This window comes from Lycorma delicatula, chromosome 4 (assembly GCF_047948215.1).
Source record: "Lycorma delicatula isolate Av1 chromosome 4, ASM4794821v1, whole genome shotgun sequence".
Lineage (NCBI taxonomy): Eukaryota > Metazoa > Arthropoda > Insecta > Hemiptera > Fulgoridae > Lycorma > Lycorma delicatula.
The window spans coordinates 103,162,813-103,179,025 of NC_134458.1; the positions used below are offsets into that span (position 1 = coordinate 103,162,813).

At 28.8% G+C, this 16,213-nt stretch overlaps 2 protein-coding genes across 10 annotated transcripts in view; one reads left to right on the top strand and one right to left on the bottom strand.

Moving 5' to 3' along the window:
* The window catches only part of Rab26 (RAS oncogene family member Rab26), a 483,609-nt gene that overhangs the window by 446,991 nt on the left and 20,405 nt on the right, over positions 1 to 16,213 (top strand). The window lies entirely within an intron of this gene.
* LOC142323715 (uncharacterized) lies at positions 3,085 to 15,494 on the bottom strand. Of its 3 annotated transcripts, none has more exons than XM_075363850.1 (3): positions 15,335 to 15,494; positions 8,242 to 8,380; positions 3,085 to 6,109 (listed from the first exon to the last, which is right to left on the bottom strand). In XM_075363850.1, the coding sequence occupies exons 1-3, from the start codon at positions 15,379 to 15,381 to the stop codon at positions 3,305 to 3,307; spliced, it is 2,991 nt and encodes a 996-aa protein (XP_075219965.1). In that variant the 5' UTR covers positions 15,382 to 15,494; the 3' UTR covers positions 3,085 to 3,304. The 3 variants fall into 3 exon arrangements, with proteins under 3 accessions (XP_075219965.1, XP_075219964.1, XP_075219967.1); XM_075363849.1 differs by having other exon boundaries at positions 3,085 to 6,115; XM_075363852.1 differs by having other exon boundaries at positions 3,085 to 6,115; positions 15,322 to 15,463.

Here is a 16,213-nt window from a genome sequence, read left to right on the forward strand (position 1 = left end):
CCACTGCCCACTTGTCATATATTACTAAGATGGGTAGGTGCACTCCGTCAACTACTAAAATATATATGACTATCAATAATTAATTTATCTTATCAAAGACAGCAATTTGCTGCCATGCCTAGGCCGCTGAATGTCAGCAAGTACCTGTCCACCATTAAAGTGCTTGGAGCCTTAATCTGGCTGGTAGCCAGCCATATCTCTGTTAGCTTCCTACAGCAGCGTGGTAAGAGTCTTTTCCCTTAGGTAAACTACTGATGTTGGTTGAACAAAACAATCCATCAAGGAACTCCCACACGACCTCTAAGTACCAGGGTGACCTGAGTTCTGCCCCACCCCCACTCAAAGAGCTGGGCAGTCAAACATCATGAGTTCGTTCGATTGGATCTCCCCGCAGATGCACAGCTCATCAGCTGCCAAGTGGAACCGAAACAAATATTGGTTTAAATTTACATGGACAACTGTTTGAAATTTTAAACCAGTGCATTGAGATCTCTGTTCCACTTTGGTACAGGCCCAGCTCGAAACTGCATCCCAAATACCTCAGCCTCCCTGCCTCTTTGCAATTTCCACACATGGCTGCTCAAACCACTAAATCGATTGGGAGAGCCTTTCCCAATACAGTGGTAGCCTCATAGGAGGTTGATTTAAAAACACCAGTGCATACAATTAAGGCTCTGCGCTGGGCACTCCTTAAATTTTGAATAACTGCTTGATTTCTTTCCAACCTATGCTCTCAAACAGACACCACATAAGAGGTCATACTTTAGAAGACACCTCAGTACACCATGTACAAATGACGGCCCAACAATCCGTAATCCTTTTGAGTAATCCTCCTAAGCTTGTGCATCACAGAGACAGCATCTGCCGCTACTTGCCTAATGTGGTTGCTAAACTCTCTCTCTCTCTCTCGCTCTCTCTCTCTCTCTCTCTCTCGCTCTCTCTCACTCTCTCTCACTCTCTCTCTCCTCTCTCTCTCACTCTCTCTCACTCTCTCTCTCCTCTCTCTCTCCTCTCTCTCTCTGTATTTATTTATTTTACTTATTTATTATTTATTTATTTTGCTGTTATTTCAAATAACAACAAAAACAATCACCAAACACAGATTGGCAACATTATTTACATACATAGTTGCATGACATTTTAAATTTATTATCATTTCAGTTGGCACTGAGTTATGTTGTTCAAGTTTTGAGGATATTGAAGTTTAAGTTTTTAGTTTTTGTTGATGTATTTTTAGAATTTTGTACTGACTGATGATGCAGGATACTACAAAAGTTGACTTTTGGTATTAGTTTTCTAAGTTCTGTTACTATGTTTGGTGGTTGTTTTTGGTTTTATTTTAGGTTATTTGTTACAGTGGTCAGTATGTTGATGAAATATTTGAATTTTCAAACATTATATATATAAATATATATATATATATATATATATACATGCACACACGGGTGCACCCACACACACACACACTATTTTCATTGCATATAATGAATGTTTTTAATAAGAGTGAGTGACTAAAAATGAATATTAGAATGGAGAGTTTTAATATATTTAAAGGGAGAGCTTATTAAAGAAAGACATCTATAAATCCTATTAAGATCACAACTAGTAGTATAAGTTTGGAAAAGGAATAGTTTTGAAAGAGTGAACCTAATAGTGATTACATTTTTGATACAGAAAATCTGAATGAAAAAAAATAGTTGAAGAAGTAAGAGGAGCAGAAGGAAACTTCACAGACAGATAAGCAAATGAAAATAAAGACGATGCTGAAATATAAGGAGGGAGAAGAAACCTGAGATAAAATGAAAGTTTGATCGTTTTGTTTGAAGATACTGCTGAGGTTGTAAGAAAAAAAAATCACATCAAAAATTGAAACATACCTGTCATAAGGAAATGTTTTAGATTAATGACACTCACTTTCATTTAATTCCACATTCGTGATATTAATGTTGGATCATATGAATGAATATGGCATTAAAGAGAATGGTATAAATTAATCAACTTTTTCAAATTTATATAAATCCCCATTCAGTCATAAATTTTACCATTGTCAACTTGAAAAACATTAATCAGTCAGCAACAAACTTTATTTAAGACATCATGCATTGTGTATCAATACATACTTAAGCTAAATATTCATATACATATGAATATACATGAATATTCATGTGTATATTCATATATACACATTCAACATATAATCTGTCTTTTTACAGTTTAATTATTTTATGTATATTTGAATTATGAGTTTAAATGAAAAAACTGCATCTAACTATTTCATAGTAGCACATAAAAATAATAAGAATTCTTATCAATAAAAATTGAAAAGTAAATAATTTCATTTTCTCTTTATCTTACAGTAAATTTTACTTGTGTAGTTATTAATTAACATTATATGGTTATCTGCCCTGAGGTGGGTCCCTTGCTTCTGCCCACTTTCCTTCTTTTTTGTTTTCATTTAAACTTATAAGATCCTGATAGATAAATTTTTTATATTATTGATCATTTTTATTTCTCTTTTGCCCTCTCTTCTATAGATCCTTCCGGCACAGGTTTAATCAATCCTTCTCCTCTCATGACATCTCTTAGTACGTTAGCTATTCTATTCTACTCTGAGCTGTTTTTATTAAGATTCAGTTCTTGTTAACTTTCCTTATTACTTCATTTTTCTATTTAGTTTTCTCTCTAATCTCCTTTATACCTGCATTTCAAATGCCTTCAATCTTTCTTTTTTTGTCATTTCTTTAGTTTACATGTTACATAACCATACTATACACTACAAACATAGTACTCCCGAAAAAAATCAAAGACAGATACTTTTTATTCCTCTTACTACAACAATTGCTTATTTTCATTAAATTATTTTGTGTCTATTACTACTCTTTCTTTTTTATTTTCACTTTTACAATCTTTTGTTCACATAGTTAGTTATTAATAACAGGTTAAATGTGATGGTTGGTGTTTAAGGGTTGTATAAATCATAACTTCTACAGACTGCTGAATTATAATGATTGAAAAACCAAGAACAGAATATATTATATCATGTAACATGCTCACACGCTTATGATGATTCATAATAACTTCACATTCTTACACTAATAAAAACTTTAATTTTAAAATAATACATCAGAAATCAAAATTACAGTTATAGAAATGTGCTACATAAATAAAAGTAAAAAATATATTTTTGAATTATAGTATGTGAATGCTAGATCTCTATACTCTGTGAATGCTAAGAAGGATTTTGCTTTAGCCTTGTTATGTTTATTGTAATGGTGTACCTTGAAAATATCTAGTGTTAAATTATTTATTCTGGAACATCTGCTTGAAATATCCAAACATTGTTTATAAACTTTGTATTTTCATTAATATGATTTTGAAGTAATTTTGAGTATTTTTTTAAGAATTTATTATTTTCATATTCTTTTAATGATGATATGTAATTTTGAAGATCGTTATAAAAATTATATACTTTTGGTTCCTTTGGTTTTGGTCCATTTTTATCAAAATTTATTGTAATTCCATTATTAATTATATCCTTTAAAGGGCATTGTATAACTGTATCAGTTAAATTTGTACATTGCCAAAAATTATTTCTTGAGTCATACCCATGACCTACTTTGTTTAAAAATAATTTAAAGCAAGTCACAGACTTTCCAGTTTTACCATGTAAACCACCATTTCCATATCTACCACTTAAACCGTGTTTACCATTATTATTTGAAATTGAAAATTCTGTTATATCATTTTCACCCAACACCATTGCTACTTTACCACCATGTCCACCTATTCCTCCTGCACCTCCATTTCCACCTATTCCACCAGGAGTTCCGCATTCACCTAGCTGTATATATAATTTAATATCTCCATAGCAAAGGTTTTCAATGTCACCAGTCGTTGAGATTGGAAATTGTGGAAAGTCAATCTTATTCCATGAACTGTATTTTAAAGGAAATTCTCTAAAACCTTTTCCCCAGAATATATTGTCATTGTCTTCCCTTGGATAATTTTTCAACGTATACTTTTCATAGCCTTCAATACCGTCTTTTCCATCTTTTCCATCCCCTCCATCTTGTCCTGGTCCACCGTCACCACCATCTGCTTTTATCATAAGATTACCAGCATTTATAATGTGTGTTGTAATAATTAATATATTTCCACCATTTTCTCCAGGTGACCCTGTAATACCATGATCACCACCATCACCATATTTTTCCCCATCTTTGGCTTTAGAAAACAATTGCGGTCCAGCTGCTTTACCATTTACATTTATTATTCGTTTTCCAATAACCTCACACCTAGGTGCAGCTATCATTATATCAATACCACTATAATCTTCGTCGTTAATATTAACATCAATAAATACTGTATGAATTGCAAGAATAACTATAACTTTTAAAGTTTTATCTCCACAGTACTCCTTTATTATAGTTTTATTAATTATCAAACTAAATTTTGTAAAAAATCCTGTAATTTTTAGTTTACCATTTTCATCACAGGTTATATCATTTTTATATAACGTTATATGAACAATATTATTGATGTCCTTTTTTTTATCACCGCTCAATTCTAAAATGTTAAAATATGGATTTAAATTTTTGTAAAACAACATTACTGAATTTTCAAGTACAGTACTTAAACTTGATTTATTTGCTTCGTTTACATTTTCTTTATTGTAGTGTAATGGTTTTAATTTATGGATTTCATATTTAGAAAACTGTTTAAATAGTTCTATCAGAAAATTATTCCATGATAACTCTTCTTTTATATAATTCAAGAGTACTCTTATTTCTTCAGCCCATTTAATCGTAGATAGAATTGGTTTAATATTTGTAAATTGTTGAACATTACTTATGTATTCATTTATTTCAAAAGTTGTATTTTTTTCAGTGTTCTGAAATGTAATATTTTCATTTATAATAAATTCTTCAATTAATGTTGTATAATGTTTATAATCATTTGATTCCTTTAAATAGTTTTTTATTAATTTTACCTTTTTGTATACATTATCAGTGTATGTATACAATTCAAATATATCATCAAAACTATCTATTTGTGTTTTATAATAATTCTTTATTGACTGAAATATATAAGATGACATTTCTGAAATATCTTCATTAATGTACCATAACAAACAGTGTAAATAATTTTTTGCACCATGTGATAATGTGTAGCCGATGTTATCAGTTGATATTTTTGTATAATTAATGTTAAAAACAGTTTTTTGAAGTGATTTTTTGTTTTCTTGACAGCTTTCTAATTCTGATATTACACCAGACTCTGCTGGCTGCCTAAATATATTAATTTTTTTGTAATTACCATTTTCATCAGTTTCGTGTAAACAGTTAATAATTTTTATAGCATTTAATGCAAATCTTTCTTCCTTAGAGTCTTGAGAATTGAGTATTTTGTTAAGTAAGGATCTTTTTACTTCAGACATATACTCTTTGATGTTTTGTATTACTGTTTTATCTGAAATTAGAGTTGCACCTGTACTCGTTACTTTATACATATTTGGAACTTTAGTTGCAATTAACACTATATTATTTACATATAAATCAGTATCATTGATAAAAGTATTCAAATTTCGAAGCAGATTAAGAAAGTGATCTTTATATAAGGTTTGAACTACAGAACTGTATGTTATCAATAGTACTATTTTTATATTTTCAATATTATTCAAATATTTTTTCATGGTGTAAGTTGCAACTACTTCGTGTGCTGGACTTCTTGTGTCACTAAAACCTGGTGTATCTGTGAAAGAATAGCCTGAGTTATCAACAACTTGTTCTGGATATAATGTTAATGATTCTGTTGCTGATGTTCCTATTTTGAGCCCATCCTCAATCATAAATTGACCCGATTCAAGCCCTATTTCCTTTGATATCAACTTTGTATTATCTCCTGCCATAAATTGTACAAATGTTGTTTTACCAGCTCCTGCATCACCCAGAACTAATATCGTTTCTTTGATTTTGTTTTGCGATTGTTTAGAGATTTCCTCTTCACCTATTTTCATCATTCCATTCATTAGAATTAGATTTTGTTTTTTTTCTATTTCATCCTCAGCACAGTCCCAGTTATCATTCTGTGTTGTTTTACCTTCATTCTCCTGTAACTAATTTGAATATTAGTACTAATATCAAGAATAATATTAACTTACTAGTTTTGAAAAAGAGAATTTATATATACTTATGCATTTATTATATAATCGTATTATTTTGGTTTTATATTCCAAATCCTCAGAAGCTGTTTTGTAACATTTTTTTATTTATTTACTATTTTAACTTTATTCATATTTTTATTAGTTTTTTTATATTTTAATTAAGTCCTGTTAAAGATACTTTAGCATACCTCTGCAGAATAGCAGTTAACTTAGTAATAAATAAATAATGTAAATGATCGTGTTCAATCAATTATAGTACAGGAAGGATAAAGGATCTGAATTATCTCAAAGTAATTGATAGCTGGCCAGACATAATTAATATTATAGATAGCAGGAATGCACTGTTTAATTTTGGTGCTCATTAAAGAATTAGAAATATCAACTATTGCAGTGAAGTCATTGCCTTTCTGTGTCGAAGGGCAAGGCCAAAATTTATCCGTAAATCATCTATATTATCTAATAATATATATATATATATTAATATTTACTGATTTGATAAAATTTTGCAAATATCCATATTAATTTATTAGTAAAATGTTAAAATGTTAATGCTTTCATTTTCCCAATTTTCTTTCAATTTTTATTTGTAATCAGATTTCTTTTTAACAAATCACATCCTTGTGAGTAGCAAAACAATATAGCATAAAAAAGTAATTATTCATATATTCGATTCATACTATTATCTAATATATAAGGCAAAACGAAGGATGATAGTGGAGTTTTAAAGTAAAATGCTTTCTCAATAAATCGAATTAAATTATCAGAAAACATAGGCCAACTAACCAATCACTCTAATAAGCTTTCCGAAAGAAAAATGTGCATGTAAGATCTATTTTTTTTTATTTTTAAAACTTTCAAAATGGTGACTTGAAACTCAGAAGGTATTATTTTGATGTTTAATTATTACTAAACAAAAATAGTTTTAATTTATTAAGTGTTCATATTTATTCATCAAAATTTTGCTTGCAACATACTTTTACTTTGAAAACATTTATTGGGAATTTTTTAACTCTAAATTTGTAAATGATAAATTTATTTTTAAAAAAAAACAAAATAAACAAAAGGATAGAGAAGCAGAATGTTGTATTGTACATAAATGTATATTCAGTATTTCAAAAAAATAAAAGTACAGAAAAAAAATGGGATTACAGTAGAAGCATCTTCTTAACAGTGATTAGACATTTCTGATATGAAAAGTGGTTGAAAATTGTATTTCATTTGAGTTGTGTCTATTCATTTGGTACATCTGTGTTGTGAAATTTAAATGTTTGTACTCTACACAACATTCAAGTGAGTTAGCATGTTAAGACAATCATTATATATGTATAAAAAGTAAAAACTAAAAATCCTCTTTTATGTTACTATTTGATATATAGGGCCTTGTTAATATTAGTTCATTTGAGTTGAGAAAATTTTGATTATATTGAGTGCTTTTAAATGTTCTTTGTTTTATTTACTGATCTTAATCCCTCTTGAAATAGAAACAGTGAACACAGTATATTGCATTACGTAGTAAAACAAGCGGTTCTCTGAACAACAGACCTTCCTCAATCTCTACTGAATATAACAAACTGAGCTTTTACAAAAAAAAATTGAATTAATGAAATGAAACTTAAAACTAAATACAAAATGAAATTATTGATATAATTGACGTGGTAGATTAACTGGTATCAAAAATAATCTTGTCTTTAGTAATAAAATTACAAGCCTATTTCTAGGAACAATTGACATCACCAACTGTGAACTATCAAGAAGATGCTTCTATAATGTATGGTTTTTTATTTTATTTTTGTATATTTGACATTTTTTTAACTACTTAATAAACAGTAAATACACAAAAACTCATACATTAACATTTGCTTATTAGTCTGAAGAGTAACCATCAGGCAGCAACTAATGTCAGTGTCTTTGTAACTGCACTGTTCACTATTTTGAAACATAAAATGTTATAAAAAATTATTGAATGTGCATCATTCCTCCAAAACCCTCTACAAAGTTTCATAAAAATCATGAAAGTAAGTTATAATATTAATTTGAAAAATAATAATTATATTATTTTATATTTTATCTTTACTTACATAATTATCATCAACATCAAATGTAGTGTTTGTTTCTGCTGGTTCTACAATCTCAGTTACATTTATTGAATCAGTCCTATTTTGTAGAATGTACATTGCTACATTACTAACTGCTGTTGGAACTATTTCTTCTGGTATACTGAAATTTAATTATTTGAAATAATTATTAAAATAATAAATTATAACATGCAATTTTCTATGATGTAAAATTTTAGTTTTTTTTTCATATACTATGAATTTTCTCTGCTGAGTTAAAACAGTATGTGTATTGCATAATGCATTGTTTCATAAAAGAATGAGGAACATTAATTTGTTGCTTTGCCAGTATTTCGTTTGGCTGTAACACATGTAAAGCATCTGAGGTTCTGAAGCACCATATCAACCTGTGTTCAATAAAGTAAAGGCATCAAGTGAATATCATTCGGAATGTTGATACGTAATCGTACATTCAGCTCATTGAAGAAAGGAATTACAAATGACTTCACTTCTCACATTCACCTGCCATAGGATGCTTACAAGTTTAAGTATTTGTGATTCGTTTCAGGTCACCTATTATTGTTACGATTACAGCAGTTAACATATACTCTTACGATGAAAATTTTGTTTTAGACAAATGATATTTAAAGACAATAATTTTGTAAAATCAGATCATTAATGTAATAAATTTAGATCATTAACTACTATAGCCCAAATCCTAAAGTTATGCACAGAAAATAAGCCAAAATTTGTCAACACCATCTGTCCATCTTTGAATGTAATTTTCCCAGGAAATAACTGTAGAAATCAAGTTATATATTTTTATCCAATATGTAAAGTATTGTATAAAACCTACTGTACCCTACATCTGATATGAGAGAGAAGTTTCAACCTCAAGAAAGACAGAAAATAAAACCCAAGCAGAGTGAAAAAAATTTCATAAAGTTATGATAGGAAAGTCAAAAAAAATAAAAAGGAACTATAATTTGTTTCACAAAAGCGTGCAGCAAACCAAAACATAATAGTATGATGATTCTAATTTTATTTAGCGCAATCCATCAAAAAAAAATATTCCTCTTTATTTTTAACTTAATGAAGTAAAAATAACCTGTAATACAAAAATTAGAAAATTGTAATAAAATGATATATTTATGTTAAAAGTAAAGATTTTAAGAAAGTACATTACCGCTATATTAAAATTTCATCAAATATAACAGAAAATAAAATTGTTATCTCAATGTATTTCTTCAATAGCCGATAAGCTGCTATCTGTTGAACTATTGTCATCGTTTCCCAGATTTATCACAATATTTTCATACATACTGTCTGGTTCCCATGTTTTTTTTCTTCTTTAATTGCACGTTGAATACAATTTTCCAAGCATTTGCATCTACTCTATTAACACCTGTTAATAGATTTTTTTCATCACCTAACTTAAACATTATGTTATTACTCCCAATGTAGTCTTTGAGTTGTGCCCATATCAATTTTATTGGGTTAAAATTGCAATGGTATGGAGAAAGACACAACATGACACAATTTTTTTAAATTTTGCTATTTCATCTACTTTATAATGAATATATTTTTGTTTAACTGATTTTACTTTACTGCTTATAAGTTCCACTTTTAACATGTCTTCGGTGTACGCGATTTTGTTCTTCTTTAACCATTCGGCAAATTCCGATTTTCGGGTCGAAGCTTTTGAACTCTTTTCAGTTTTTAGGCAATGGTATGACGTATTATCCATTACTACGACGGATGCTTCAGCAACAGTTTCGACAATTTTTTTAAATCACTACATAAAATTATCACCATTCATTACATTGTGATACTCTTGGGAAGATCTGAATCAAATACCTCAAAAACACATTTTCAGTTCCTACGTGCGTTATTATTAATCGTTTACTTTTCCAGCCGGGGTTTTCACCCCAGTTGACATAAGCGTCTTTTACGCTTTTTATTTCTTTACCCACCTTTTCCCGTTCATGTCCCGTATTAACTAGTTTCATTTAGATAATAAAATGTCTTACCCTCCTCACGAAATTGCTTAATTTCTCTTAAATATTCCCTACGCCATTAAATAATCTTTGCGTTCAATCAATAAATAACTAATTTTTCTGGATATGAAACGAAAATTTATTGATTTTAAAACACGATGTACTTCTAGAAAAATTCGGCAGTTTAGAATCTATATTCACGGCATTTAATATGTTGTTCAAAGCAGGAAGCTCCATATTGAAATAAAACGAATGAACTTTTTTCTGATAGCGGTTTTAGTAAAATGGTCCAACTTTTCAATCGTTTTCACACGCTTTCCAATCTCTTTAGGGCTAACATGTTTACCATAACTTTTTTGTTTCTTTATTATATTAGAATTGTTCTTTCGTTAATGCCTGTTGCACTTCTTGCCTTCCAAGCAATGTTTCTGACTGCAGTTTCATGATTATCTTGTTTTAAGGTTATATATACGCTACTGATTTTTTTTTCTGAGATACTTAAATAAAGGTGTTCCTAGTTTATATTTCACGACAGAATCACTCATTTTTAAAATCCGATTGGCACAAAATTTACAGAGTAAATTTAATGAAAATTACACTGAATAATGACAAATTTTTACGATTAATGGAAATTACACCGAATAAAACTGTAAAGCTGTAAATAAAAATGAACTATAAAGCTGTATCGTACCGTATGAAGTGACACGTTAACACAGACTGAAATACTTTCTTTCACTGAACTGAATAATGGTGTGAAGTATTACAAATTATATTATTGTTATTAAACATCAATAACAAAGACTCAACAAAATTTTTAATTGCTTATCATCGGCATGCCAAACAAGTGATAGAATACAGTAGATTATTATACGTATATAGCAATAATTGTACTTGCACGTGGGAGTGATAGATTTAACCTTAAGTGCTGATTTATAACTCGTGCATGCTGAATTCATATTTATATCTACTGCACCGTTTTGTGACACGGCGTATAGATGAAAATTCGGAATTTGTCTGGTATGGAAAAATTGTAGCAGAGAATTTTAAAAATGGTTTGGACAAAGTTTAAAGGAAAGGTATAGAGTTTTGTTCTGCCTTATTTAAGTTATAGAATTAATTAAGAAAAAAATATTACTCTTGATTATTTTATTAACTAACTTAAACAGCAGTGGCGGCTCGTAGCTAAAATTAGTGGGGGTACTGCTCCAGAAAATTCTTTTCTGGGCCTTTTAAAGGCTGTGGTTAAAGTTTTCTGTAAAATAAAAGAACCGAAAAAAATGATTCAAATAGAATAGCTGGAAGCAGGATAATAATCTAATTCTATACTATCACATTCAAGAATATGGTATTCGGTTTAATCGAATAAATAATAAAATGTCAATACTGATAATATTTTTAGTATTATTAGATAACTTAACAAAATATCCGCTTAAAAACACTACAGTCTAATGGTGCTTAATTTAAATTTCTATGTACCCAAAAACAAATACATAATTAGTTTTTACTAATTACATTCTCTTTCGCCCTTCCAGCGTGTTTTTGGACAGATTTGGCAATCAAAGAGCCCTTGCTTTCCGCCATCTTCTGATTACTACTTTCTTTTTTCCTGTTTAGTCTCTGGGAATTACCGTTCAGGTATTACATCAGAGGATGAATGAGGATGATATGTATGAGTGTAAATGAAGTGTACAGTCTCAGTTCGACCATTCCTGAAATGTGTGGTTAATTGAAATCCAACCACCAAAGATCACCGGTATCCATGATCCAGTATCCAAATCTGTACAAAAATAACTGACTTTACTAGGACTTGAACACTCTCGACTACCAAATCAGGTGATTTGGTAAGACGTGTTCACCAGCCCACCGGGTTGGTCTGATCACTAGTGAAAAAAACAACTAAACCACTTTTGATACTCCTTCCACCGACTAAACTAGAAAAGAGAGCGAACAAGAACGTTCCATACACAAGCGGAGTAAAAAAAAAAAAACTACCTAACACCAGTACGCCAGAGTTGGAACTGCGGGAGCGACAGTGCTCTCTCTTCCTTGCAGCCTCGCATGCAGCTTCCTATGTGTACAACAGCCAAGCATCATGCCGCTGGAACTGTGAAGCGCACAGTTCAATACAAATATTTTTGTATCTTTTTCATAAACTGGAGGATGGCTACTAACATTAAGCTTAAGGATTATATATTGTACAAGTATAAAGAAAGAATTAAAGAAAAAAAGGAGTCATTATGTTAAATGTTATCGACAATATCAAATGGAAATAGCTGGTGCTGCAGTTCCACAGTGCCTATATGCGAGCCACCACTGTTAAACAGTTGTTTCTTCTTAACTTATTTTTGTATCTTTAAAAAAGATGGTTGGATAAAACTTCCATAAAGTTAGAAGATTTTGTTAAATTATTGTAATATATAATAAACTTTTAAAAAATAATAAATTTAATTTAAAATCACAAAAAATTTGTAAAAAGTAGTTCTGAGATTCTTCTTCAGATTTTGACTTCAGTTGATACCAATTTAAAAACGACTGCTTCTCAATGACCAAATTCTTGATTTGGTAGAATCTTTAAAACATGAAAATTTAAAGAATTGAAAGGTATAACTTTTTCATTTTTTTTATTTTCCTGGCGATGTAATAATAATATAATAACAGTTTATTTATATAAGTGTTAAAGTATATTAGAAAGGAACTGAGTATATAATTAATCATCAAACATTGTAATTTCAAACCATTTGATTTACTTCATTTTGATTTCTTCATTCCAATAAACTTCATTAAAGTGCTTTACTACTTAACATTCAACTTAAATTCTCAAATCTTTCTTAGGCTTCTATGCCTAGGAAGACATAAAAAAATATTCAGTTAAAAAATATGCATTAAATAAAAAGATACCTTTATTCAATTTTTAGGAAAGGGGACATTTTGGGGAAAATGTTTTTAAAAAAATACATTTTAAAAAGTTTGTTTTACTTTACCTTGTTTACCACTCTCCCACTGGAGTCTGTATATATCTTGTATTTCAATCATTTTAAATAGCAATACTTTAACAATCTTTCTTTATGGAATCAAACATGCTTACATAATTTCTATAAAATGGGCATCAATCTGTTCATATTCTAATTTTAAACTAACCAAATCAAAATGTATGACTTTTGTAACATTAAATGTAATGTTAATATATACTACATACTGCTTAATTATTTGCTAATTCAGGCTGCTAAAATAAGAATACATAAAGTAATTGTTGTACCTCCTATTTTGCCACCTAGTTGGCCTTAAGATCTCAAAAAAAAATTGCATTGTTTCCTCTTATTAGTTGTATGATATTGGACATCACAATCTAGCAACTGGCTGATCAGTTATTATATGCATAAGTCTCTCATAAAAATGGGATCACCATTTACAAACATTGCATGCCAGGCTTACTAAGGAAAGTGATGAAAAAAGTAATTTCCCACTATCTTCTTCACTAAACCATGTACTGCTGCTCATCAACATGTCAAGCTTTTCAAAGTGCAGATAAATAATTAGCTATAATCAGCCTTATAAATAACATTTCTACATTGTTTACCATAGAAACTAACTGTATAATGAACATCACTGCTCTTAAATTATTCACTAGTAAGAGTTATAATGCCAGTTGTACGTCACACATTTTACATGTGTCACAGATATAAGAAAGACTTGTCCAAATATTGAAAAAAATTAATGTCTTCCTATTGAAAAAAGTTGTTTATAATTAGTTTCCATTCAATAGAGGATTTACTCATTATAAATAGCAATAGTATAACAAGATATTTTGATTTTTCTTGTACTTTCCAACAATTTAAGTGTTGCAGCAATTATATATATTGAAAGCTATATGGAAAGTGTAATTATTGGTTAAAATTTTGTATGTGAAAATTTTTGCAAATTTCAGTTTCTTGATCCCCCTCCATCTAACCGAAAATGACAAAAAATCCATGTTCAAACATTAAAGCTTCAAATATGCTTCAAATAATTAATATATGGGACATTGATGTCAGTAAATTTTGAGCATATTTAGACTGGTTGGAGGGGGGTGTTTACCACCATTTTAAATTTTCAACTTTTCATGGGGCATCATAGGAACTTCAAATTTAGTACTTCAAATTTACTTACTGTAAATTTGAAGTTTAATGTCAATCAGTTTAAATTTGAAATTTTATGTCAATCAGACTTAAGGGTAGGGATATAATTAGCTTAATCGTTTAAGAGTTTTTGTTATATATTTCCAAAATGGAATACTAAAAACTCATGAAACTTGGATAAGTATTCATTTTCATAAGTTCTTAACTTTTGTTAAAGTTTGGTCTCAGTCTGACAAGGGGGTGTTACAGTACCCAAAATAATTGTTTTTTAGAGATTTTTGAATCTCTTAAATACAGCATTTGGCCAAATGTGTGCATCAGATTTTAATTGTATTAAATGGGTATGCCAGTTTCATATCTTATTATTCTTATTCTAATATTACTAAACAAATGTTATGTAAATTTTTATATTAAATGAAATTTAATTAAAATGTTTCTTTAACTTTGGGAATCATACAATAGTTTAAAATTAATAAATTTTAAGGATTTTGGAGCCCCAACAGGCAAAAGGGGTAAAACATAAACAAATATTATGTCTAAAAATATGTAATTCTCTAAAATTAACATGATTACTTTAAATTATAAAGTTTAAATTATAAGTGTCTATTAGTCAAACAGGACCTACATTCTTTTTACTTATTTTTTTTTTCTAATTTTATCCCTTCAGTACCTTTACAAATACTCTTTAGAAATATATTTCTAAAGTTGTTTTCTAAAATCATTTATTAAATTTGTTATTTAAAATTGTTTTCCATTTTGTATTTTATACATGATTTGATCAATTAAGGTAAGAATAATAATAGTCATTAACATTTAAAAACCTTATGGCATATTTGAAATAAAAACCTTTAAGAATGAAGCTGGGAAAGTTATAAAACTCTTTGCCAAATTTTTTGTGCCAATAAAACAGTATGCAAACTTTTATACTTCTTTTTTTATATAAAGAAAGTTATTTGAAAAGCTTTATTTTTTATTGATATTAATATACTTACTTGTACTTCTTACCTGTTTACTGAAGAAAACCATGTTAAAATTAAAAATATTAATATCATTTTTATAACAAATCAGTCCCTACACATAGAAATTTATACTGCACTGATCTTTATACTGGCTTTATTTCAACTGACATTGACAATTAAATTAATCATTGACACATTAAAAACATTATAAATTTACTTCGTAGAAATTTTTTTTATGTAGTGTCAGAGTTTATCAGCAATATAAATACAATAATAGTTGTACAAAAATCATTCCATGAATTAAAAAATTCTATGTCTTAATCTGTAATTACTCTTTCCTCGTAATTTTGACCTTTGATTTAATTCTGTCATTGTATACATTTTCCTTTTAAATCAATCGATTTTATTTCTGCACAATTCCTTTTTTATTTTGTGCAATTTTTAAGGCAGCTTAGTAGAATGATTGTGAAAGATTAATCATGTAAGCTTAACTTGTTTATTTTTCTTTAAACACACACACACTTCAGTTCAGCCTTAAACTACTTTAATAAAAAATATTTAATTTTTGATTTTTTAACAAAGAAAATTCATGTTTTATTGTATTTTATTTTAAATATAATAAATAAGTATTTTTCCTCATTATATTTTTAATTAAAGGAGAAGTTTTAAAGTGCATTAAAAAGTACTTTGAACTAGTTTGGAGTCATTCAGTTACACTGGTCAACAAAATTTAATTTTTTATTTGTTAAATGAGAGTGAATGGGTGATTCTTATAGTATTTTTATGCTGATTTCATATATGTTAATAGACTTTTTTATCAGGCTCAGTTTTTTGTAATTGAAATTTCTTTTGAACCAAAAAATTTATGGTGAACGTAATATGACAATACATTACATACTTTTTGTACTCACCTAAAATCTATTTC

Bases quoted from the DNA above. Each gene is read 5' to 3' on its own strand.
- LOC142323715 (XM_075363849.1), bottom strand. From the start codon at position 15,381: ATGATATTAATATTTTTAATTTTAACATGGTTTTCTTCAGTAAACAG. The intron at 8,381-15,334 runs GTAAGAAGTACA...ATTAAATTTCAG, and splicing joins TGGTTTTCTTCAGTAAACAG to TATACCAGAAGAAATAGTTC. The intron at 6,116-8,241 runs GTAAGTAAAGAT...TATTCAAATTAG, and splicing joins TTGATGTTGATGATAATTAT to TTACAGGAGAATGAAGGTAA.